General features: G+C 44.2%; 1 protein-coding gene across 2 annotated transcripts in view; it reads right to left on the bottom strand.

The window, feature by feature from the left end:
• LOC117774365 (polypeptide N-acetylgalactosaminyltransferase 10-like) overlaps window positions 1-25,939 on the bottom strand; it is a 70,856-nt gene that overhangs the window by 21,865 nt on the left and 23,052 nt on the right. For both annotated transcript variants that reach the window (XR_004616056.1, XM_034606756.1), the window contains exons 3-5: window positions 25,586-25,724; window positions 19,613-19,779; window positions 336-521 (exon numbers count right to left, since the gene is read on the bottom strand). Coding sequence is in view for 1 of the 2 variants with exons in the window: in XM_034606756.1 (XP_034462647.1) it covers window positions 336-521; window positions 19,613-19,779; window positions 25,586-25,724 (492 nt within the window). In the remaining variant the exon portion in view is untranslated. The remainder of the gene's footprint in view (window positions 1-335; window positions 522-19,612; window positions 19,780-25,585; window positions 25,725-25,939) is intronic.

Here is a 25,939-nt window from a genome sequence, read left to right as displayed (position 1 = left end):
AACAGCTCTAATGGTTCATCCTACGAGGTATGAAGGATATAAATGTAAGGTTTTATTTCCTGTATTTCTGTCTCGTCGACTTTTTGGAAGCCTTTTTACTAAATTTAGTTAAATTTGGTTGCTCAAGACACGTTTAAGAGCTGTGATCAGAAATGTCTTTTGGCATTTTAGAAGACACAGTGATGGAGACACAGCAAATCGTCCAGCTGGCCTGGAATCTGGGGACCTGCTGCTCCGGCTGTGTTGAGTTTACACCTTGGGTTTGAGCACGAGGTTAGAATAAGGACTGGGTTCATGATGGGATGGAGGCCGGAGTAAAGGCCGGCGTTCCTCACCCAGCAGCGGAGGCAGCCAGTTGACGTTGGCCTCACAGTGAGAGTCCAGGAAAGTGATGACTTCTCCTTTAGCGGCCGCGGCTCCCAGCAGCCGAGTCCGGATCAGCCCCTCCCTCTTCTTCGTCCTCATGATCCGGACCTTCGGCAGCCGCACCATGTACTCCTCCAGCGCCGACTTCAGGTGCTCTGCGGAGACAAAGAGAGACACAGGTTGAAGCTTGATCACCGTGTGCACAGCGTGAGGCAGAGCGCCGCTTCAGAACGCACTCAAATACTGCAAAAAAGATCAGAAGAACACGGAACCATTAGCCGTCACCATCAAACGCGACATCTGCCGGTGCCACATGCTCCACACCGAAACGTTTCCCCTCAGGACTCTTCATCATAACACATCTCACCCAGACCAGGGAAAGAACTTCCTACTTTCCCCTTACTTTTCAGTTTTCACCCACTTTTTTTTAATTTCACATCTTATCCGCAGTCATTAGACAGAATGTTACCCTGCAGAGAAAGACTTCAACTGTGAGGAATGAAAAAGGAATTAAATCAGCCCTTCGTAACATGTGCGGTCATAAAGCCTTCTGGCAAAACACAGCAATTCCCCTAAAATTGCAATTATGCTCAACATTTCACCGCACAAAATTCATAATGCCTACAAGGGGATTCAAGATACTGCTTTATCCAATAATCTGTCCAGTTTACCGTCGGTGACTAAATTACACGATGCGAGAGTTTTAAAATAAACAATTTAAAACTGCGGCGGAAAGAGTCGGAGCTGTCGGCAGCTCCGGAGCCGCAGAGACGCTCTCCAGAGAGGGTGATGTCAACAAAACAGTTTCATGAGCTAAAACAGCAAATATACTGGAAGGTGCTACAGGAGGTCAAACAATATGGAGCTGCAGAAAGAAAAGGTCAAACCAGAAGTGGAAAGAAAGCATCAATCCATCAAAGGAGGGGTTATACATACACATTTTTCACAGATCTTTCCCCTGAGCTGCCTTCAGACAGAAATCAATCCTGCCCTAAATGGTGCTTGTAAATCTCTCCGCTCAGACGTCAAGCCAGCCGTGACAGCTCAATTAAAAAAAACTGGAGGAGCTGGACTCAAGGGCATGTTTCATTCACTGTCTGCTTTTAGGTTTAAATAATCGCTGTAATAAGGCCAAGATATCTCAGATATGAATACAGGCGTCTGTCTCGCACCATCCATCAGCCCTCTGTTTCTGTTTTTATCCTCAACATCTTGCTGAAAGCCATTTGCATGTAATTCCGTCTTGATTGGAGGACGACTCGGTAAAGAACCATATGGCACAAAGCGACCGGCCAAGTGCGGCTGCAGATCGAATGTTTTTTTTCCACCTTGACGAGACAACAACAGATGGATGTGAAAAATGAGACACTCAAAATGTGAGGTGACGCTCGTCCCCACCAGACAAACATGAGTCAGCAGTGTTTTTAAAATCGCGTTAGTCTCCTGCTACACAAACTGTTTAGTGTCTAGTGCGACTGTGAATACACAAATAAACTGCCTCCAACACAACTCTTTGTTTATTCTGCATCATCGCCCCACAAATGAAAAGGTAAAGACACTTTCCTTCATTGTTATCAACAGCAGCTCTGACCATTTATTCTCTGCTGGTCTGTCTGTGCAGCTCTCGTACTTCAGCTTGCTTTTAGAGGATTGTTGGTTTTCTAGTTAAGGTAAAAACAATATTATTTAAAAATATGTTCATGTTCCTCAACAGCAGCAGACCTCAGGTACGGAATCACTGCAATAATAACATGAAAAATGATCAAAGTCCTCCTCTGTGGCTTCTAGTATCTTCTCCTGTTCATAATAGGGAACAAGAATTAGCGCCCTCTGATATTACGCCTCCACCAACCAGTGCAGTTATTAATCTACATTCATTTTCTTTCCAGACTTTATACGAGTGAGTGATCTTCGAGTCCAGGTGACGACTTGAGTGACATGTTCATATACATGTGTGACACCACCGTGACCTTTGACCTTTGACCACCCAGATCAGATCAGTTCATCCTTGATTTCAACTGAACGTTTGCACCAAATTTGAATAAATTCCTTTACGGTGTTCTTGAGATATCGTGTTCACACCAAAACACGGCGACTGGACCACCGGCTGTTCAGCTTGTGAAGCTCAATGTTCATCGAGCAGCTCGGTGATGTTTTTACGGCTTTAAGGCCAGATTATATTTTGCTGAGTCATCTTTGCAACATGTTTTCTCTTCACCACAGTGCATGATGGCAACATAAATTCTCACTAACGGCAACTAGGCCGAGAAAAGCAGCGGAAGCCACAACCCTGTAAATCACGTTTTTACGATTCTCTAAAACAGCAGCAGTCCAGGTTGTAGTGTTTCCTCCTTCTGCTAAAGTCCAACACAAGAAAAGGTTTTGAAGGACGAACCATTATTTGCTGAATCCAGGCAGCCAGGCCCAGCGTTAATAAAATATCACTTCTGTCTCCAACACATGCACTGATTGAATTCTGAATATCACGGGAAAGGACGGAGGAATGGCAGCAGTTACCTCCACCGTCTCCTCTTTCTATCTGAACTCTGTGGCTCCCTTCCTGCTCCGCTCTTGCTTTTCCTTTCTGTCTCCTCCTCCCTCGCTCTGCTTGTTTCTCTGTTGTGATTCTGTTTGGCAGCGGCCGCCTCTCGGGGAAACCGTCCAGCTCCCGACAGACAGCAGAGAGAGTGAAGACAGCAGGACCAGCAGCCGCCAAACGAACCTGCCATCTCTCCCTCCTTCTCTCCCTCCTTCCCTCCCTCCTTCCCTCCCTCTGCCCTCTCACTCGCTCCATCCAACCACGTCTTTCCTCTCTTTTCTTCTGCGATTTATTTTTTAATGATCTTGAGTAAATGACAGCCGGACGCCTGGAGTCCGACGGCGTCGAACCCCCCGCCGTCCTACTCCCCCTGTGACATGTCAGTGCAAAACCAGTGTGTTGGGACACGACCAGATCCGACCACACATTATTAAAGCAGAGCAAAGCACATTAGAGCCCAGCAGTAATCAAGAGGGGAGTGAGGAGTGCTGTCTGTCACTCTGTCACACAGGCGTCTGCTGGTTAATCCTTAGGCCTGATTCAGGACGCAGGCTGCCTGCAGTGCTCTGACTCACATTAGATCCTGTTACATGTGTTAAAGTCGCTGCCAAATGCTTTGCTTCAAAGCCAAGTGGGGAAATATCCACCAGAGTGATATAAAAACCTTATTATAATAAAATATTCGACACGAAACAATGACTGTGAGGATGAAGTGTGGTTATTTAAGGTTGTTTACATCCACCACAGATAAACACTATCAGCTGCAGCTCTGTTCATAAACAGCAGAGCACAATATGGATGAAATCCTCCATAAACGCACATGTAATTTCATATTGTGATGTGATGAAATAAAATATCCAGATGGGGACGTCTGCTTTAGGCTAATCCATCAAATTAAATACATGACACGCTGACAGACACACTTCATCAGCTCTGATTTCAATAATGCTATAAAACAATCCTGCTCTTTCATTTGCAACAGCGCCGACAATCGTCAAATGAAGCCAGAGATGATAAAGTGGCTCTGATGGTGAAACAATTTATATCCTTTCATTTTATACAGCGACACGTCACCCGAACCAATTTGGTGTCAGATCCTAATTCACGACCCGTGGATTTCAGCAGACACTTGGTTTATTCGACGGTGAAGCTGTGCCAGGTCCGTGCTGCAGCCTCTTCACCCCCCCCACAGCCTCGTCTTCAACAGGGAAACATGTGAGCGGCTAATGGAGGTCAGGGCATTCAAGAACATAAAAAAAAACTCCTCGGTTGCTTTTATTAACATGTTTACAATAAGAACATTTCTTAGAAATGAATGCAACGAGTCTGCAAGATGCACATGAATGGTACGGGCAAAAACGGCTGAACCTTTAAAGACACGATGAAGTTCTACGATCCCTTTTTCTGCCGTGATCTCAAAAATAAAGCGAATCCAGAAGTTCTATGTAGTCTGAGTTCTGTGGTGGAATGCACCAGTAACATGTTTAGTACACAACAAGTATACGTGAACAATAACGCCCACGATGCATCTGGTTGTTTAGAAGTCGAAAAGAGCAGCTAATCTCAAATTCAAATTTTCAAATCCATGGTGCAGGAGAACAACACAAGGTTTTACAAAGTCTATTTTCCTCAACATTTATTAATAATCACAGTTATTAATTCAGCTTGAAACCTGCTGATGTATAAGAACCACTTTGTTTTACGAGCTTCCTAAGAGCCTGCTTCTCGTTGCTGTGGGTAATGTACCACTTCAATTTGCCACTAACGATGCATTCTGTTGTCCTTTGAATGTTTATTCCCATTTACTGAAGTATTGATGCATCATGCACCCATGACATTTGTTTAACAGTATATGTTTTAATAAAGTTTGATTGTTTTAATTTAGCTTTCTGGCATATTTAGGCAATAGGATGTGAAATATTATACAACATCCCTGATAAATAAAGTAAAGTTAAAGTAATTAACTCATAACTGACTTTGTACAGGATGAATCAGAGCTGCAGGATTTTGAGGGGCTCCATAGGGTGGGTGCCACCCTCAGAGGAAAGGGCGAGCCTTCACCTTCATAACACGGCAATAAATCAGCCCATTAGCTATTAACCATTAGGAGATTGATTCAGGCTAAACTTTTGACCTGCATGGGGTGATTCTTACATAACCTCCATAATGACTGCCAGTGATTAAACAATGAACATTTGCATTGCATGTACGGCACATTCAGCAGAGGAGCGGGGAGCCGGAAAGGTTACTGCTTCTAATTAGGAATGGTTAATTTGACCCGAATAAATTGGAATACAGCTCCTCTGGTTTACTGAAAATTGGCGAGACTATAAATCACACTAATGAGAGCAGGCTGACGTTGGCAAACACATTAGTCATTATTAGAATGTGAAGTCCGGGACATGATGAGGGCTCAGACATCATCGATGCCTGGGTCACTTCCGCAGACCCCATTTACCAAACAGCCGCACGCTCGCTGCCCTCCATCTGTTTCTGCCACGGCGAGGCGGCGCGTCGTCCTCTGAGGCGTTAATTACCACACAATCACAAACATTGAGGCCGAGTAAAGAGGAAGACGCTGTGCAAAGGGGGCAGCAGTGCTCCTTCAGTCCAGAAACCAGTTCCAACAGCCACATCGTACGGTTTCCTTCTGCAGAAACACGTCTTCCTCCACTGCAACACATTTTTCCCTTTTTTGGGAGAATGGGTGGGGGAGTGTGGCGGGGGGGGTTATTCAATTCAATTAACCTCAAATTATAGTGGATCCAATATGACTTCCACATCTTGTCTTTCCAAGGTGCTGGATTACTTCCCAGAAGTCTTGGCGCGACACCAGAGAGCCAAGCTGCTAAATTATTTGTCCAAAAATATTCAGCTGCTCGTGTGAACCCCCCCACACATCCTCCCGTCTTTTTCTGCAGAGCGCCAGGCCTGGAAACATTTGAAGCTGCCTTTTCTGCAACCGTCATTAAAAAGAGAAAAGGATGCGGAGGGAGAGTCTGTGATGATATAAGCCAGTCTTGGGGGGATTTCAAAAGCACACACACACACACACACACACACACACAACACAAAATACACAGCTTAAATAGCTACTGAGGCAACGATAACAGATGTATTACAGATGTGCACTTTGCCGTGTCACGTCGTAAAATGATGAAAGCAGCATTTTGATAAGTAAGAGGAGAGGACGGACAATTTAACGTCTGTGCCTTGAAGCACTGTCACACTTTTGCAGGCGCACGCACACAAGCCACTGCTGCTGCTCTGCAAAAACCACAACACGAACAACTCTATCACAGCTGCTCTACTTCTCTGCATCGGAATCTGTTTGGGTCTTTTTTTCCCAGGTCCTCCAGTTTTAAAAATAGTAATTTTGAACATACACGCATACAACATATTCATCATTTGTATGAGCCCCGACTCTGATGCCTTTTACCAACCGGACCAAGGACCCAGATCTTCTCAGGTCCAAATGTTACTAATGCAGCTTCATTTCCAAACATGTCTGGTTTGGGTTGTTTGCTTGACCTGCAGAGATGCTGCTTGTTTCTTTATGAAACTGTCACTGTGACCTGCAGCGATTGAGCCACAGCAAATAAAAGACCTGTTGCTGGACTCAGTTCACAGAACCCGGAAGCTGCTCCACCGCTGCTGCACAAACAGCCGTTCACCTGTTTATTCAGATTTCAGTAGAACCCTGAACTTAAGATCATGTCCCAGCTGTTCGCCCGTTAATTAAAAGTGTATTGACATTGCATTGCACTTCCTTGGGCCTGGTTGTCTTTAGATGCAAAACTGAAGACCAGGACTAATGACATGTTTGGAAACTGTCTCTGTCGCTGGCTGCTTGTTTATCGATGACTCACCGTGCTGCTGCCAGTGCTACTGTTCTCTGTCTGGTTGTTGGGCTGCTGAGGGCCAATGGTTTCACATGGAGGGACTCATGTGCTCTAATGTGAATGAATCTCAGGGACGAGCTTCCATGACGAAGAACAGAGGAGCAGAGGGTTCATCACCTCATTTATAAACAACCTTTGAGAAATGGATGCACGCTAATGGATAAATCTACAGGCTGGACCGACCCTGGATATTCTCAAGAGTTCATTTCAACACTGGGATGAAAGAACATGATTGTTATCGTGGAAGATCGCTCACTACTGCCTGGATTTGTTCTATACAAGGGCTTTATTGATTCAGGTTTGTGTGCCTGTTTTAAAAGGTTTCAATAGGCTGATAAGACGTCGGTATACACAATATGAAGATCATCCAACGAGGGACGTCAGCATTAGTCAACGATGTTCATCCGATGTTCCAGTCCTGGACTTTGAGATGACATTCAAAACAAGATAAAAGTTAATCTAATCTCACTGTAGTTTGGTCCCTTCAAAGTTCAAGAGTCTCTACTGTCATTCCTTCAGACAACAACACAATGAAATTGCAATTGCACTCCATGAAATTGACAAGATGGTATAAATCACGACGTACAAGAAGACATTTTACTTCTAAAATGCTTCTACAAGGTTATCAAGCAGTTTATTCTCCAGAAACATCAGTTCTTGTTATTTGCAGGAATCTGCTTCTTGGATTTAAGACCAGAAGGAAGATGCTGCCTCTGGGCTCCGTGCCAAATTTCAGTTCTAAATCTTTTCAGAAAGGCAAAGTCAGTTCCTGGCACCTCGCCGATCACCTATCACACGAGTGGGGGGGCATTTAGATGCAGTGAATCCTTCAGTCCGTCATGTATGACGAATTTATGACCAATCTGAGTCACCGGATGAAGGCTGCAGGTAAGAGCCTGTCGTCGGCTGCTTGTCTCAGCTTCACTTCACAAAACATCGACAAACTCTGCGACCAACTGAAGTAGAAGGTTTAGATCCAAAGATTTACATCATGCAATCACAGCTGATGTCTTTTATGTCTGTTTGGTCATTATTTAGACAGTGACTGGCTCCGCTCTTACAATTTTTGCACCATCACAACATCAAGGCCTTAGCAAGTGCTGCTCATTGTGGGAACTATTGGGTTTATATGTAAAATTCAGCCTTTTAAATATTCGAGCCTTCATTTTCGATCCCCCAAATGCTAATGTGTAGACTCTGGCTCCGAATGACGTCAGTGGCACAAGATGGCAGATTTTGTATCTGGGATATTTTTGGCGTCATCTCTGGATGGTGGGAACGAGTGGAGATGCGTTGTCCATCTTTATTTACAGTCGCCGGTTTAATACAACAAGAAATATCCCCTGGACCATTCTCAAGCACTGACATAACACTGTGGAGATCTGGGAAGAGATGTCACGTAGTCTGATCCCGCCACGAGGACATCAGACTTCCCTCAGTAAAGCGCAACATAAAAGGTAAAGCTGGAGAAGTCCCCAGAACACGATACGATGCCCAGAACTTGTTCCGTTCCTGCAAATGATTGATGGTAACAGGACAACACAGGGGAATGAAACGAAGTGGAAGCAGTGATACGGCCGGGCTGACTGCACGGAGACAGAACAGCAGCAGCTACAGAGGAAGAGTCACTGTTAGTCACTGTTAACAGGCAGCACTGATGTGTTCACTCTCAAGCTTCAAACCTCGCCCTGCCAAGCGACTCTCGTACTGCTGCTGTCAGCTGCTGTAGAAATTCGCCCGGTGGGAATTGTTCATCTTTGAGAGAGTCACTGTCTTTCTTCCAATAGACTCTGTTGAAATCACTGTTGTTATACTGAAGGACATTTGGGCTTATAATTTTGTTTAAATAATCAACATTTACTCTTAATTGTATTTGACTGCGGCTCCACTGAATGTTTTCAGTTTAGATATTCTACCTTTTTAGGGACATTTTTAACGATGCTACAAGGTTTGTTTGAGTTTTTATTGCATCTGCACTGAAGAGGTGCTCAGATAACTTCAATCCCCAACGTTCTTCATTCTTTAAATGTTGTTATAAAAGATGCAGGGGAGAGGAACTAAATAATTCAGGAGAACGAAAATGAATAAAATGAACAAACAGAAGGTGAATAAGGATAAAAAGGAACAAAGGAGGTGAATGACGAGCACAGAGGAGAAGAGGAGCAGGGAGAGGAAGGAGGGATGAAGAGTGGAAGGTGAAATGCATTGTGGTAAATGTGTTTTGTTTGCTGTTACTGGAAGTTGTTCAAGTTTTTAAAGTTGCATACAGAGGTTTATTGTATTAAAACAACAATGATAACTTGTGTTGTCCCTGCCGAGCGGCTTTAGGGTGAAAGTCATGGTTAAGGAGATGGACAATTTCAGATTGACCTGAAACAGGGAAACTAAAACCTATGATTTTCTGCCTTGTTGTGCCACAAATCAGTCTCTTTATGGAAATGTGTTTTAGTGTGTGGAGGAAACTTTGTGTCCTGTCACATGGCGTCGATGCAGAAAGGACTTTCACATGAGGGCAACACAAACAAACATGGAGGACAGGGTAAAGGAGGAGGACTCCGACCAGCTCAGCACAAACGAGGACAGGTCGCAGTGATGTTGGGAATGAAATGGTAAACTGGTAAAATGTTAAGTTACACCACAGCCTGATCCCCACAACTGGCTCTAAACACCACTAACCTCTTTTACCACCAAGGTAAGAACCACATCCGACAGAAAAGTGAAGTCAAGTGCTGAAAACAAACCCCAGATTCTGACGTTGCAGGAGGCTGCTGCCCGCGGCAAACCATATGGCAAAGACTCATGAAGACGGGGGGGGGGGGGGGGGGGGGGTGGTGACAACAGCTGCTCTTACTACTCACATCTGCACAGACACGGTCACAGTTCGCACGTTAGAGAACAAGTAGGAATTAGGACATGAACTAATACAAATAGAGCTGTCAACAATCCAGACCATAAATGAAAGCTCATGTATCCTGATAAATAAATAAATACATAAATCAGCATTTGTCTCCCTGTGCTTTGAATCAATGTTTTCAGCTACAGGTATTTTCTAATCTTTTACAAACCACACCATCCTTCTTTAGAGCCGCTCTTTCCCATTGGCTGAGCTCCGGGGAATCTTATTAAACAGAATAATAAGTCTTTAGCTCACCATTAATAGCCACAATGTGGATTCCTCATCGCACATTTCTCTGCCCCTTCTACTTCCCCCTACTCCTTTTGCCTTGTGCTTAATGGTTAAATTGTGTTTATGATTGTTTGGGTACTGGGTTTGGCCCCATTAAGCTGGGAGGATGCCAGTTATTTACGCTATTACAGATGCTTATGACACTCCCTGGGGAGCAGCCCCAGTTCTCAATTTAAACTTCAATTAAACCGTAATAATAATAAAAATAATAATAACCTCTTTATGGAAACAAGACCAAACAAAGAGCAGCTTTTCTGTGGAGTCGTACAGGGAGGAAATTACAACTCAATCCATCAAACAGACTTTGAAGTGCCACATTAAAGGAAGCACATATGGGGGTTTTTTTCCAGGGAAGAGGAGGAACATTAAATTTCAAAATGCTTCACTAAGTCTGTGATATCACATCCAAATCGTCCCTGACAAGCAGTTATTACAGACAACTCCTCCAACACACCCTTCTCTCTGAATCTCCCGCGTCCCGCTAACAGGCGTGGACACTTACAGGTGCTAATGAAGTCGGTGTCCCCAGAGAAAAGCTCTCATCTCCAAAGTACACTCTAATTAAAAAAGGGAGGGGGGGGGTGTGTGTAAACAAACAAACACTTGCTACAACATGATAACGTGTTCGACTACTTTGTGCTGCCTCTTGTGTGAAAACACATCACCTTTCACCCTCTGGACCTAAAAAGCACAGCGTTATTAGAGGAAATGAAATTATCCCACAAAAAAAATTAAACCACAACGAGGCAGAGAGGAGGAAATGAAAACACTGTAATGCAGCTTCCGGGCTTCTTTCTCACAAAAGTCCAATTTCAGCACTCGCTCTGCATGAGAACGGTCTTCGATGTGGTTTTATGGAGCATGAAACAGGCGTCACCGGGGAGTTTGGAGAGGAACGAGAGTTCGAGCGAGAACTTTATGAAGAACAAGAGCTGATGAATGTACAAGAACAGACTGATGGTGGTTCAAATGTACAACTGCATCTTCTCAGTTGGGATTATTTTATGGTTTTCATTGTCGTGCATAATGATAAACTAAAAAACCTTTTGGTGTTGGGACGCTTGGTTGGACAGAACAACATTTGATGACCTGGACCTTGGAAATCACCGTATTTTTTTCTTGACCACATCATTAAAAGTAGCAGTTGAGAAAAACCCTGACACGTAAATGCTGGATCGTAAATGTTTAGAGTTTAAAAAGTTTCAGAGCCTGAGTGACGTCTTCTAATGTTTCAAATGTTGTCTGGCCGACGACCTAAGACCCAGATTCACACTAAACTATCAGTAATAGAGCAGATATCTCTACCAAGGCCAAATAGTCCCTTTAAATTCAATGAAGCTGCACCAATTACCCTTTATACACATGAGAGAAATAAGTGAAATGTGAAAAATGTCAGAAAAATCTCACAATGTTGAGAAAATGATAGACCAGACTTTGATGGGTTCTCCCCTGTACCCCCCCACCCCAACCCAACCTTCCACCAAGTTGTGTGCCCCGTAAACTAAACAACCAACAAACCAACAAACGGACGGGGGTGGAAACGTAACCTCATGGGCCGAGGTAAAAGTTCTAAAAGAAGAAAGCAGCAACTCCTCATAATTGAAAAAGCTGAACAAGGGAATTCTTTGCATTTTTACGAGACTAATGAATCCTTGTGTCGAGAGGGAGAGACGATTGAGCCCCGAACAATCGAGTTAGCATTTTTTAGATAAGTGCATTATAACAAAACAAGCTCAACCATCCGTGCACTTCCAGGATAATGACAGAAATTTGCAACCGCCAGATAATGCTTTTTGTCAGAGTGATTTATCCAGGAACGTTTCAAGACAGGTTAAATGACCACAGGGAGCAGGCAGAATCACTTTATGAGAACAGAGTCTGTTGTGGTGAACTCATCTTGCACAAGTTGGCTTGAATATAAAATAAAAATCCAACCAATAAAGTCATCAAACTGCAGATTTTAAATTTTACTGCACCTTTCCAATCAAATCAAACCGTTACGTCCTGAAATGTGGTTTCAGAGAGAGAGGAATTGATTCGAGACAATAAAAGATACAACTTCACGAGGTGTTTAATGAGCTGGACACCAAAACTCACCCGATATCCAAACCCTGGAGGCCGTAACCACGGTAACAAGCATCCACATATTAACTTTAGAAACAAGAGTGCAGTCTGTGGCGTCGGCTTTAAACACAAGGACTCTGTCTGTTTGCCCTGCGATGCTGCTGCTGTCAGCATTTTGAGAAACGTTCATAGAAGCAACTTGACAATAAGACAAAAAACGGCTTGTGACATGACCATGAATCGTTACCGTAACAGCAGCAGGAGAGAAACACCCACGGGGCCAAAGAACATTTATACAATCAGGTATAAGAAATATCTACTAACAGAAGCACGTTGCCATGTTGATAATCCTGGTATATGATGCTGTGATGAGACATTTCTCATGTGCAGGGCGAACAGAACCACATTGGTGTCTAAAACATTCACCTAATGATAGGACGAATAAAACAGTCTGTCCCAAAAACCTGTTCTCACTATAGAGCTGGTCTGCAGCTGTGATACTCGTTGATATATCTACTGATCAACTTGTTCCTCGGTTGGATAAAGTCCTTCCCAGTCTGTGTTGTCGGCTTCAACACAGGGACACTGCAGGTCCCTTGTCGAGTCACAGCCGTGTGTCAGCTGTTACCTCCGGGCCAGAGGTGGTCCAACGTGCTACTGAACAGGGTCTCCGGTACGCCGCTGTCCTCTGGTGAAGCTGCGTCACGTGGGGGGGGGGGGGGGGGGGGGGGGCATTACACCTGCAGACCTGCACCGTCAGACATGCAGATGACAGATGGCGAGCAGAGGAAATCCGTGGAGAAAGCAGCCTATTAGCAGAGCTAACCTTGAAAGTGTTGAGGAGGTTGTGAAGCTGGAGCGAGGCAACACTCCCCTGCAGGGAGAGCGAGGGCTGAACATCCTCCCTGCATGGGCTGCGGAAATTCAATTACGGCCTAATGAAGAGTGAACTGACCTCCCCTCGCCATCATCACCACCCTCCCCCTCTGCCTCCCCCCCCCCCTCTCACCCTGCTGGAGCACATCATGGACTGTAGCTGGGCAGGGTTCCCTGCCAACACAATATTTGTATTTCTGCTTTACTGTCCTTATTAAACTGCATTCCTCTACTACTGGTTTCTCTTTCCCACTCATCTCTCCTTTATTCTCTAAGGAACTTTAAGCCACGCAGCCGTAGTTGATGACTTTTGACTTCTCTTTTTGATTAAATACATTAATATTGGTTTTAATATCATATTTATTACCAAACTGATGTCTAAATAATCTACATTTATGGGTTTAACATGACTCATAACAATCTGGGATGTTGCAGGACCAATGATTACGTAGAATCAATCATTTGGGACATATCTATGTCATTAAAAGGAATAAATATATGAAAAGTTAACACATTTAAGTCGCCATCGTAAAGCACAATTTCTCTCTAGCCCTTTGTTTTCAGGGGGGGGGGGGGTCCTGAATACACTGTGGTTGAAGCTGTGTTTAAAGGGCTACATGGCTACTACCCCTACATCACAGAGGAAAATGGGGCATCACTTCCCCTTCACGGCCTCACACAAAACAAAGGGGTAGAGCCCAGTGGGGGGGCCGAGGGGTGGATTGGAACAGGGCCTGAATGTTTGACTAACATCAGTGAATTGACCTTTTTTGATCCTCAAAAAAACGAGAGGATGTTCCTGCAAATGAGGTCTCAGCACTTTCATCTCCCACTAAAAGAAAAAACAAAAGCCAGCAAAGTGTGTGTGTGTGTGTGTGTGTGTGTGTGTGTGTGTGTGTGTGTGTGTGGTGATGAATGAGTTCTTCATCACACACACCTCTGTTGGATCCTGGCCTAAATCGGCTATTTTATTCGTTTCATTGTGAAGGTGCCTTTTAAATATCTGTCTATTTCAGGCCGTCGTGTGATGTGCCAACGATCTGTTGATGTCGACCTTTCACTGATACCGTTTTATAAAAAAAAGTCGTAAATTACTTAATTCCCTTTTAAAGCATCCACCTAATCTCCCTGTCTCTTCCCAGCGTCGCCCTCCGAGTGCTGCGTCATGCGTCTCGATTGTTCCAGCGCTCACTCTGTGCAAATGTATTCCTCGTCCTCGTTTATCACCTCCCTCCCTCCACGCTGCGCTGCACTTTCATTTCTCCTGCTAAAACACAATAACCCAATTTGGAACATGTCATAACCGTCTCAAATTGCGAGCACACAAATTAGCAACCAGATATACACAACTAATTTGCATTTCATTCCCTTCGCTGAACACAAACACTTCGGCTGCAGAATCAGTGTCTTGTTGGATTTGTCGCATTTCCCTTACGCACACATCTCTCATGTTAACATGCAGGGTTCCCACATGATAACTTTCACAGTTTTTCAAGCAGAACTCGGCAGTGGAGGTGAGTAACTGGACGATCCATCTGGAGTCGGTGACACGTCTCCATCGCGGGAGGTGGTGGTGCAGTGTGGCTCCCTGGTCCTGCTGCGACAGACCCCAGTTAACCATGATGGATACATCTGGACTCGCACCGTCCCTGCTTTAATGAAACTCTGCTATGAAGACGTCTGAGCCCAATAACATGCCAGAGATGAGATATGAAAGGGAAATACGAGGCCGTCCTTGGGCTGACAAAATATCTTTTTTTAACCAAGTGGTTTCTTGGTATTTGAAGAAGCTTTACTGAGGCAGCAAAAGCAGCAAAGAGAGAAATATTCCTAATCTCGCCATTTCATCTTGTCCAAGCAAAAGAGCACGAGTGAGTGATGACTGATAAGTTAGAGCTGACAGAGCAGAAATATGAGTCATGTACGTGCAGTGAGATCTTCCTCATGAGACAATGTCAAACAGGAAAAACTCAAATCAGGCCTTTTTTAAAAATTGTGCTTCTCTGCACCAGTCGAATTTTGCAAACTTCCCTTTTCTCCCCTAAAAGAAAACAACGATTCCTAATGACCACCACTGAAAACACTTTGTGTTGTCATGGAGACACAAAGACATGTCGTTGGGCCACAATTAATACAGTGATTGATGTGTGGCATTACAGTGCGTTAAAGCAATCACAATTTGTCATGTCAACCGAATCATTAGGTTTGTTAAAAGGTTATTTCTCTGGGTGCACTTGCAGTGACATTTATATATATTTGCTTTAATCTCAGTCTCCAGCTGCTATTTTTCATAGATATGAATTATATATTTTGAATCCCTAAGGATGGGAGGGTAAGTTCAGAGTTAGGGTTGGGTATCGAACTTAGTATCTTTAAGACTATAGACAGGTTGACGGTGCCTGGTTGGGAGAACTCAACAGCATGTGGACAGAATACCATTTACTGAGAAATATTACAGTATATGTACAGTACAGTATATTACACTGTGCAAAAACTGCAGTAGTGACGACATCAACGTGAGAGGAAATGTAAGTATTAGACCTAAAGAGAGAGTGAAAAGTACCAAGTCCCACAAGATGCAAAGTATCTGCTTATTTCATCTTTTTGAATTTTGAATTTTATGAATTTATGTTATCAACTGGTCTTTGATCATTTATTCTTTGCATTAGTCAGCTCAAAATCCCAGTTAAACCAGCGGACTGAGTGGGATGTAACCTCGCATCAATAGGATGCACAGTCTTTGTATATCTTCTCCTTGTATTCGGGTTTGCATAATGTTTATTTTCGTGAAGTTATGAATCTGGTGTGAATAGTACGACACTTAGCGATCAGCCTTGGGTAATGACAGCCTATCTGTTGATATTTTCTTTCATCCACAAAAGAAAGGTTTCATCTGGAGCCACAAGCGTCACATCTGAGCAATAGAAATCATAAAAGCAGCGGGGGATGTTTTACTTTTTTTCCTCTGCCGTTATTCAAAACCCAGCAGGTGCAGGATATTATTTTTCCGAGGCTACAGTGGGAAGAGAAATTGGTCCGTGTGCCGTCTCCGTGATAGATTTCTCCCTTCATGATTGTTGAATGTCCGTGGGAACGGGGATGAAAAGGAGGGAACAAACACTTGCTCTGAGATTGAGGGAACGACACTAAAACACGGCGTTTACCGAGGACGACAATCTTCTACTGAGTCGAGTTTTCCAAGTCAACAGCAGCGGAGATTATCGGGTGGTGGAGCGGCAGCGAGGTCAGTTACATGACAGCCAACAGCGGCAGCGGCAGCGGCCCTCAGAGCTGGCAGATCCACCAGTCAGCTTTAGGAGCTTTGTTGATCTGATCCCTGGAAGAGACGGATGACGGACATCACACCAACGCACACGTGGTCGTCCAAGTGGGTCAGAGCAGAGGCAGAGATCAGTGAGCGTGTCGGTCGACGAGTTAGAGAAGGAACAGTATAAAAATATTAGTTTGAGGGTCATTTATCAACGGCGTCTTAATTGAAGAAATATTCTGTCGACAAATCTTAATCTTACTCTGCGTCTACGTTCGAAATTCCCCTTTGAGCATTTCAGATTTTTGATAAATTGTGTTTTTCATCTGATTAATGTGCAAAAAGCTGTAGTTGTCAAGGTTTGTTGATTTATACGATAGCAGGTTTTAATTATTACTCAGGACTTGAGAGTTTCTGTACAAGTTAGAAAATAATGTCGAGAGTTGAGTTTTTTATTCTTTCTGTTTTGTTTTTCCCCCCCGTCAAAGCTGTCAAGTTTTCAAACTAGTGATTTCAGGCTGAAAAATGTTCCATATTTGCAACTTATTCAAGTAATTTCCTCTGTCAGGAGGAGTCGCCTGCCGACTGCGATCCGCCCAAACGTCTCAGCTTCCATCATCAGCGAAGGTTTTCCTCTTGATTCTAACACAGCGGTGGCGGCGGCAGCGTTTGAGATCACTACACATAATCAGACGGCAGGTTTTCTATTAGTACCAGCTCATGGCCCATCCACATTCATCACTGTTTCTCTGTTCTGCTCCAAAAATATGAAAAAAGAAGTTTGGAGACGTGGACTGAGCTTAGAACCTCAGCTCTCCTCTTTAAACTACCTGGAAATATGGACGAATCTGCAATCATATGATGCCGATGATCATGTGATATGAACACAAACTCGTAAACTGCAGCTGAGAAGACTTTGATGATTTGAAAATTTGGTTTCAGTTGTTTCCAGTGCACTGAGACGGCTTTGTTCCCAGGAGTGGGTCTGTGCCTGCGGTGCGATAAATAATTGTGACTTCACTGTTTAGCAGAGTAATGGATTTTCATTTTTAGCCCCGACTGTGACACCCCACCAGGCACGAAACAACAAATGCAGATGGTGTAATACGCGGGATGCAGAGGCTCACTTTACATGCTGCTGTTTAACACTCGAGCTGCTAAAGACTACTTTCAGTTCAGTTCACGTGAAAACCACAAGCTCGTTTCATCCATCTACAGTAAACTTTACTTTGTGTTTTCACTGTGGAAGGAGATTTATTCTGCTCATATTTAAAGGAGATTCAGGAATTTTGTTGATCTTTCGTTAACATGGTGCGATGGGGGGTTAGTCTTTGTGGAGGTGTGCTTTCTCTGAGTGCTATTCTTGTTTTAATAAGTGTTATTAGGGTTTAAATGCTCTAAAGTTCAGGAAACTCACTTTCCTCAGACTATCCATTGCTGCAGCTCCTCCTTCAGCCGCTGTCCTCTCCTGTTTCTTTAAGGGCTCTTTCCCTCTAACCTTGACCAGAGTCCTTACCAAAGGACTTACATTACTGACACAACCGACCAGGAGAGGAGGTCGGGGTCCGGATCAAACTGAACCATGGATCTGTTTGTTAACGTTGCAGAACTTGTAAATTCACGAAAAACATATATATATAATAAGGAGGAAAGAAAGACTGAAACATCATATGTCTCGTTTATGGTTGTAACAAGCTGGAACTCTGAAGCAGAACTTAACAGAGGAAGGTACTCTGGTCTACAGTGTCAAAAAAGATGGAAAAGCAGAGCACAGTGGGGAATAAATAAATATGAAGACTCCCAATGAAAATGATCTGACCCCCGCCTCGAATCTGATGATCCCACAACACACATCCGTCCCCGACTGACACCATCACAGGTCGTCACACTGTGTCTGCTGTGTTTCCTCAAGCTCGCTGGCTGAATCAGAAGCAGTGCACGTCTTTAGTTCACACCTGTGAGCACACTTGATAACCCAACAAGCTTCCCCCTTCAATAAAACAGAAACTGTAGCAGAGACAAATAAATATCGCCCACCAGGTATCCTTTGAGTCAAATATGAATAGTTGTATTAATTATGATTTTGAAAAGGAGAGCGGGGGCTGGTCCTGATGCACGCGGCTCGGCAGCAGAGCTATAATTACACAACACAGAAAGCAGACACTAATTAGCACCTCGGAAAATATAACTGCCGCCTGAAAAGCAGCTCATCAATTCTTTATCTGCCTCGTGTCGACTGTGAGGTTCCAAAACAAAACCACGTCACTACGTGTACCGAGGCGTCGGGAGCTGCCGGGGAGCTTCCTGCCGCGGACGCCGCTTATCTGCCTCGGTGAAAGTGACAGAGGGTTTGACGGAACTCCATCTTTAATTCTATGAAAGTGTAATATTCAACTCTGAATGTCAAATAAAAATATTCCTTCATATCCTTTCTTTCTTTCTTTCTTTCTTTCTTTCTTTCTCCTCCTCTCTCCATATAGTTTTACTGCATTATTTAACATCTCAGGAAATGGAAAAGTGAACAGGAAATTATGCGTCACGCAGCGGCCGGGGAACCGGGCTTCATGATGGATATCTTGTTCCTCGGCTCCACTCAGACCCCGCTGATGATATTGCACTTGTCCTCCGATTTATTATGTGCAGGGATCAGAGCTGTACATTAACTCCCAAGTTCAGACTGATTAGGGCGTCCGTGTGAGAAACACCGAGCCACACCAGAAACTGGATAACTCTCCGGCTGACCTCAATAACACTAGCGAGGGTCAGAGAACGTCCTCATCATCACCATCTGCTCAGAGGAGACTGCAGCCCTCCTCTGCATAGCAATACAAATGTGTAATGTGATCTCCATGTAGCCTGTGAGGGAGCTTGAGGCTTTGCATTTAAAACTAGTTCACAGACTCAACAAAGTAAAAAAGTAAACAGGTTAAAAATCTGTTAAAAGCAAACAGTATAAAGCTTTCTGAAATACTGACTTACCTAGTGTGTGTGTGTGTGTGTGTGTGTGTGTGTGTGTGTGTGTGTGTGTGTGTTTTACTCCCTCAGCCTGCGTATGGTAAACAAAAGCCACAGTGTTCTGAGATCACAGGCGAACCTCTCCTGAAGCTGATATTTTCTCGTTACTTGTGCAACAAACACTGGACAACAAGTGACTCAGCTTGTGCGTGAGAAAACAGTTCACGTGCACGAAAGAGGGAAAGAGAAAAGGCCACAGACGTCCAGAAGTCCCAGTTATTAAAAGCTCCACCGGCTGCAGCTGCGCTCCTGTTCACAGGTGTGTGTCAGGGATGAGAGAGGGTGTGTGTGTGCGTGTGCGTGTGTGTGTGTGTGTGTGTGTGTGTGTGTGTGAGTGTGTGTGTGTGTGTGTGTGTGCGTGTGTGTGTGTGCGTGCGTGTGCGTGTCCTCTGTACCTTTGTCGCTGAAGTCGTCGACCAGGATGATCTCGGCGATGAGGTGTGGAGGCGAGCGGTTCAGGATGCTGTGAACGGTCCTCAGCAGCGACGACCAGCCCTCGTTATGGAACGGGATGATGATGCTGGTGTTGGAGAGCTTCTCCGAATACAGCTTCAGTTTGCAGCTACACACACAAACACACACACAAAACCAAATATCGAAATATAAGCGAGGGAAACAGACAGGGGTTTGTCATTCCCAGTTAACAGCCATTTAATCCATTCTTATGAGAAAAGTAGAAAACACCAAACTTATCTATTACCACCTGTTGAAGGGAAACTACAGGAATGGCAGATTGGCTGAAAATGCACCATCACAGGCAGTTACAGCAAAATAAAAACCTGATATTAATGCTGCAACATATACAAGAAAATCTAAGTTTAGCTCCCAAGAGTCGCAGATGACGCCAGCATGAACAAATCACTTGATGTGTCTTGTGTGGTTTTCTGTCCAATATGTTGATATATCATGTCAAAGTGAAAAATGAAGGGTCTGGTCATATAGGGAATGTTGTGCTGAAAAAAAGATGCCAAACACTGGCAAAACCCTTTTATGTGATATATAGTAAAACAGACAAAACAGCCCAAGACTCCCAACGTGTAACATTTACAATAAAGTAAAAGCTTTACTGTTGATACTATCATTCCAATATTCAAATCCCACTCGACAGCGGGGGAATAAAATCCTCTGGAATCAGTGACACCGCTCTTCTTCCTCATTGTCGAACACTGTGCTGCTCTTTTAAAAACCATGTAATGAATCGTACCACCTGCTGACTTGTCTTCCACTCGTCTCTGCTCCCCCTCTCTGAGAAGTCGGGGGGGGGGGGGGGGGATCTGCACAGACATTAATTATCTCAGAGTCTCTCAGGCCTGCCGTGCTGTCTGAGAGCCGCTGGGAGGTCTGCACCTACCCAGCACTGATGTGGCACCTGGCTGTCACGACACCTGTCACTCTGCTGTCACTCCGACCCGTCAAACAGAGACACCAGCTCCCCTCCTCCACACAGGGCATCACCCCCCCGGACTTAAACTGTGTGAAGCATGCAGGACCACGTGATGGAGGCCCGGAGGTCCACAGCAGCCCTGACAAGTCATTTCTGTTTTCATGCTCAGAGGATTTCAAAGCTGGACGAGCTTTCTGACGAGTCAACCTCTAACTGTTTGTCTGTGTCTGTGACTTTGTCTAAAGATGGACAAACAGCTCCACTTCCTCCCACTAGGCAGACATGAAGCCTCTCTGCAGTAGTTATCTGAGGATGGAGCGGGGGGGTCGATGTCCTGCAGATACACACATTAAACCAACTGTGAGTCAGTCTCAGCTGTAACAGAAACATGAAACCCTCGAACACGACACCAGAAAACATCTTAAACATGTATTTGTTGTGGATTTGGTGTGTTTAGTTTGATCCGTGTCCCATCCAGTAACATGGAGGAGGTGGGGCCAACATGGGACAGTGGCTTCACTTTAAGGAGCTGTCACGTCGTCCATGATGATGATATACTACCAGTTTATCACAAGCTCTATTCTCTACGCCCCTGGGCAGGCATGGAGGTGGTGGCGTTTATGACATATACTGCAGCCGGCCACCAGGGGGCGATCAAGACGATGTTGTCCATCTTTTTATACATCTTCATATACATGACTGAGCCAACAAAATGTTTCTTCTTAAATAATGAGATGCAAATGTTTGCTTTGCATAAATGAAGCTTCTGCTTATCAAGGTCGATCGCTGACTGCGGTGCATCCAACAGTGTGAAACCATGAAAAACACAAAAGCTCTGTGTACATCAGGCAATTATAGAGGCAGTCGGTGGAAAACACGTCTGATGACTAACGCTTTACAAAACTCACAAGATGCAGGAGATTTATAAATACGGAGGGAAAAATGAGAGAGAACACGAATTGTGTCCCGACGAGACCCGGAGAGCGAAACACATTCAGAGCTGCTTTCAACATGAAAGTGACAGCGGGGTCAGGAGAAGGCTCTCGTCAGGTGGAGGCAGAGCGCTGCAGGCTGCTCGGTGACGAATCGGGTCAGCAGGTCCCAAGCTGCTTAGCAGACGATATTTATAGTGGTTCTGCTGTGTTTATTCTCAGTGTTTACTTCTGGAATGAGTCAGAGGAGAGCGAGAACAAACCCCGGCAATATGTAGTGAAGCCACAGGTCCATGTAGCTGATAATGTCTCGACAGCACCGGTTCTCTAACACATCATTCTGTACATTTCCCCCGTGATTCAAGGTTCTAAGCTTCCTCGTTCTTTCAATGTTTGTCTTTATTCGTTTCACCTTTTGGAACTTTCCTTCGAGAAGAACTTGAAGTTTTCACTCCTCTTCATTAGTGCTGGAAGTTTCCTGGAGATTCTGGTTGTAGTATAATCAGCTCTCTGTGGAGCTTGGAGGAGATGCAGGCTCGTGCATGGGACTGAACTGCATCTTACAACACCTTGACATCCAGGGGACTTCTGCAGGGATTCTGTTTGTTGACTTCAGCTCAGATTTCAACACCATCATCCCAGGAATCCTCCTTTCCACAGTCTGAGCTGCTGATCCAGTTCTACACTGCGATCCTCAAATCTGCTCTCTGCACATCAATCACACTCTGGTTCGGCAGCCACTGAACAAGACAGATTCCAAAGAAGAATCATAAATAATTGTGATTTATCTTCTGAGGATGACGGATGTCTGACACTAATTCAATGGAAGTTAATAAAATAGTTCTATTTAATTCTGGACCAAACTATCTGATAGACAGACCATCAATAGAACCATATCAGCAATTAGTGGCTAAATCTCCAAGACATTTGTTTGTGAATCATGGTCACACACTTTCTGTCCAATGCCTCCATCAGATAATAAAGTCCAGAAACTTCAAACTGTATCAGTTCAACGGGCAGAAGGAGAAGCTGTAAACTACCTGCTGACATCCTCTCTGGGCCCATGATGTCAACACTGCACTGCAGAGACTATTTCATCTGTCGGGCGAAAAACAAATCGGCCAATATGAACCTTTCACAGACATATTACGATCAGTTTTGTTATAATTAAATCGTAATATATTTATATTATATTTATATATTTGTCCTGAGGGTTTGATAACGTCATCTTGGAAATCATTGCCAAATGTTTTAAATATATATAAAACTGCTGATATACAGTATATCTGTATTGGAAATGTTTTACTCCCTAAAGTCGTTATCAGCGTCAGCTCCCATGTTGTGGGGCTCTATCAGGAAACTTCCTCCCTATGAGCATTGATGAACCCACTGGATGTTTCCTGATCTTTTCCACATCAGCACAGATTAGAAACATCACCAACATGTCGTCTGTTCCATCCTGTTCACAGTAGATCTCAATGAAAGAAGCAGCATCTGAGGGTCAGCACAGGGGTTTTAGTTTGATTCTGTCTTGATTGGGAGGCTTCACTTTGTCCAACTGTGACCAACGTGGTTAAATTGGCTTTCCCACCTCCTCTATTCTCGTTACTCATCTTCTTACCGAGGAAACGCTCCTTCAAAAAATAACCCTAACGCCACAGCCGTCAGTACAAAAGCTGCTCCAGTGCACAGAACACATCTATCATCAGCTCTTCACACCTTGTGCACAGATGCGGAGGGACGGGGGGGGGGGGGCATAAATGACACTGATAATTGCTGTCAAGAACGTGGTTTATAAGGACATAGGTGCTGTGTGGTGTGTAATCAGCTCCTCTCCGTGCAAAGCTACATCTCCCCTGTGAATAGACTGGGGAGGTTGATAACTGGAACACTTGTTCCAAACACTGCCCGTTGTAATGAGTTGGGACGGATCCAGCATGACAAAATGAAGGTGTCTTCAAAACAGGGTTTGATGTTCAGGTGTCCTCTCGGCTTCAGTGTTATCCCCCTGTCCCCCTTTATCATTGCAAAATTCATATTGATGAAATAAATCCGGCAGGCAGCCAATCAGAGGACTGGGATCAATGAGCGTGCGACATTTGGAGCAGTTCGATTGAATTTAAGGGACCGTTGGGACATTCTAGTTTAAATTAGGGTTTTAGTTTGTTGGTCGGACAAAATTTCAATCATTTTAGTATCTAGAGAAAAATAAAATTATCTGATAAATGTGTCTGATTATCTCTCTCTCAGTGATTTTGTCTTTAAAAATTCAAAAACATGATGTTTATCACAGATTGTTGGGCCTTGGCAGGAGAAATGCACTCCACTGAGATCCATTCTAGTTTTTAAGACTTTAAGAAACTCCAGGCCAAGATTAAAGATTGATGTCGTAAATACTGATCATGAAAATGTCAGAACATATTGCAAAGCATTGAATGACGCAGCCGAAGGAAACTTGTTCAAGTTGTTATAACGCACATTAACGCATTTCAGTTTAGTCTCACAGCAGTAGAGTCAACACCAAGTCAAAATCTACAGCTCTGAAGTTACTTCAAGAAGAAGTTCACCAAGAGAAAGTCCTTCGACCTAAGATTCTCAAGCTTTAATACATGACCTGCACAGAATCATGTACACGTATCGATTTATTATTTAAATGCCTTAAAAATCAACAACTTGCTATAGAATTCCTCAGCAAACTGCAGCACGGACTCATCTGAGGTGAATCCTCGGGGCTGCCATCGCCGAGAGGTTAGAAAAACAGGCTTGGAATGGAAAGTTTGCCAAATCAAATCAATTTCCAAACCGTTTGAGTGAATGAAAAGTGCTTCCCCTCGCTCAACACCCACACGGCTGAAGTAGATTGGTCCCCAGGCGCTGGCGCTGTGACTTCGTGTGAGATCCAGAGATCAAACTTGGCCAAAAATGACTTCTCCTCCTGAAGTGGATTGGCCATTTGATTCTATGACTCCATCTACAAACAGATTTCCCTTATCAGACTTGCTGGTGAGCAACAACCATCTGCCACGCAGCGCAGAGTCTGCAGGTTTCCAATCCAACCAAGTCGGCACCAGGTGATTCATTTTGGCCGTTTGGTTGATGAAGTGCCAATCTGCGAAATAACCTGCCGCAGTCTTTGGCTGGAATGAAACCCTGCAGACGCCGGGTCCCGGCCCCTATTCAGATGAAACTGCCAAGAAACACTGACCAAGAGGATTGATTTTGTGGAGAAAAGTTGCAGGGTGGCTGGAGGTTACTGGGAACTTTGCTGGTTTTTAAGTTAAAGCAAATGGTTGCACAGTCCATCAAAATGTGGCTGATCGAGAGTCAGGAGGTGGAACTGCACGGACAAAAAAAATAAAGAAATCAGTTTCTACTTTGGATTCTTACAATCTAATAACCCTACAATCCAAATCCATTTTCAACTGCAGTGATAGTTGTGGTTGGAAAAGAGGCAAATCAACAAGTTGTGAATTTGAATATGAATTCAAGGCAGTGTATCAATATTTATCTTTCAGTAGTTGTGTCATGCAATTTGTATGAACTGTCAAAGAAGTAGTGTCAGAGGACGATCATTACAACGCAAATAGAAAAGGCTTGAAACGTGGAAACCAGACCGGAGTCGGCTTGGAGCTTACGGATCGGGCCAGGTTCCCATATTTTTAAAATGATATTCAGGTATGAGTCTGTTTTTTTACACGTGTCTGAAATGAGGGAAAACATGAGGTTCTGGTCTGGTTCGGACACAATAAGCAGAATTCCTGAAGTGTTTGGTTCTGGCTTGGTCAGTTTTGTCTCAGACTTGGTTCGGGTGCGACAGGAAGCTGCAGCCCGGCCTGAACTCGACTGCAAGTGCATCTGAAAACAAGCTTTCTAGTCCAGTTATAAACTAGTCTCTACGACTGGAGCCTGTGAGATACCAAGAGTCCGTGGTCATGTGCGTGTTTGACAGAGATCCTTGTTCAAAGCTCAACTCTGCCACCACTGGTTAGTTTGTCTTGACATGTCACCCCCCCCTCTCCCTCCTTAGACAAACACAAACACGCAGGACTCACTTCGGATGCCGGATGTCGGGCACGGAGCGGTTCAGGGAAATCCGGTCACTGACGTAGATGTTGAACCCGTTCTCTCTGTACGCCTGATCGACCCGGTCAGAGTCTGTGAGGGGGAACGCCTTCCCCTGTTCTCCATTACCTGCATGAAGCACAAAGGTTTCACTGTGAACACAAGTGCAAGGCCTCAGTGTGTCAGGCCCACTTCACTGTATCCCTGCTATAACCATACATACTGTACAGTTATCAACTCTACACAACCTTTAAATGATTGGCTGATATAAATACCTGATGAGGGGCCTTTGACCCAGATTTTTGAGACATTTAAAGTCAAAAATAGTAAAACATTGTTATCAC

This window comes from Hippoglossus hippoglossus, chromosome 14 (genome assembly GCF_009819705.1).
Source record: "Hippoglossus hippoglossus isolate fHipHip1 chromosome 14, fHipHip1.pri, whole genome shotgun sequence".
NCBI classification, from domain to species: domain Eukaryota; kingdom Metazoa; phylum Chordata; class Actinopteri; order Pleuronectiformes; family Pleuronectidae; genus Hippoglossus; species Hippoglossus hippoglossus.
This window is presented reverse-complemented; position numbering and strand designations above follow the sequence as displayed.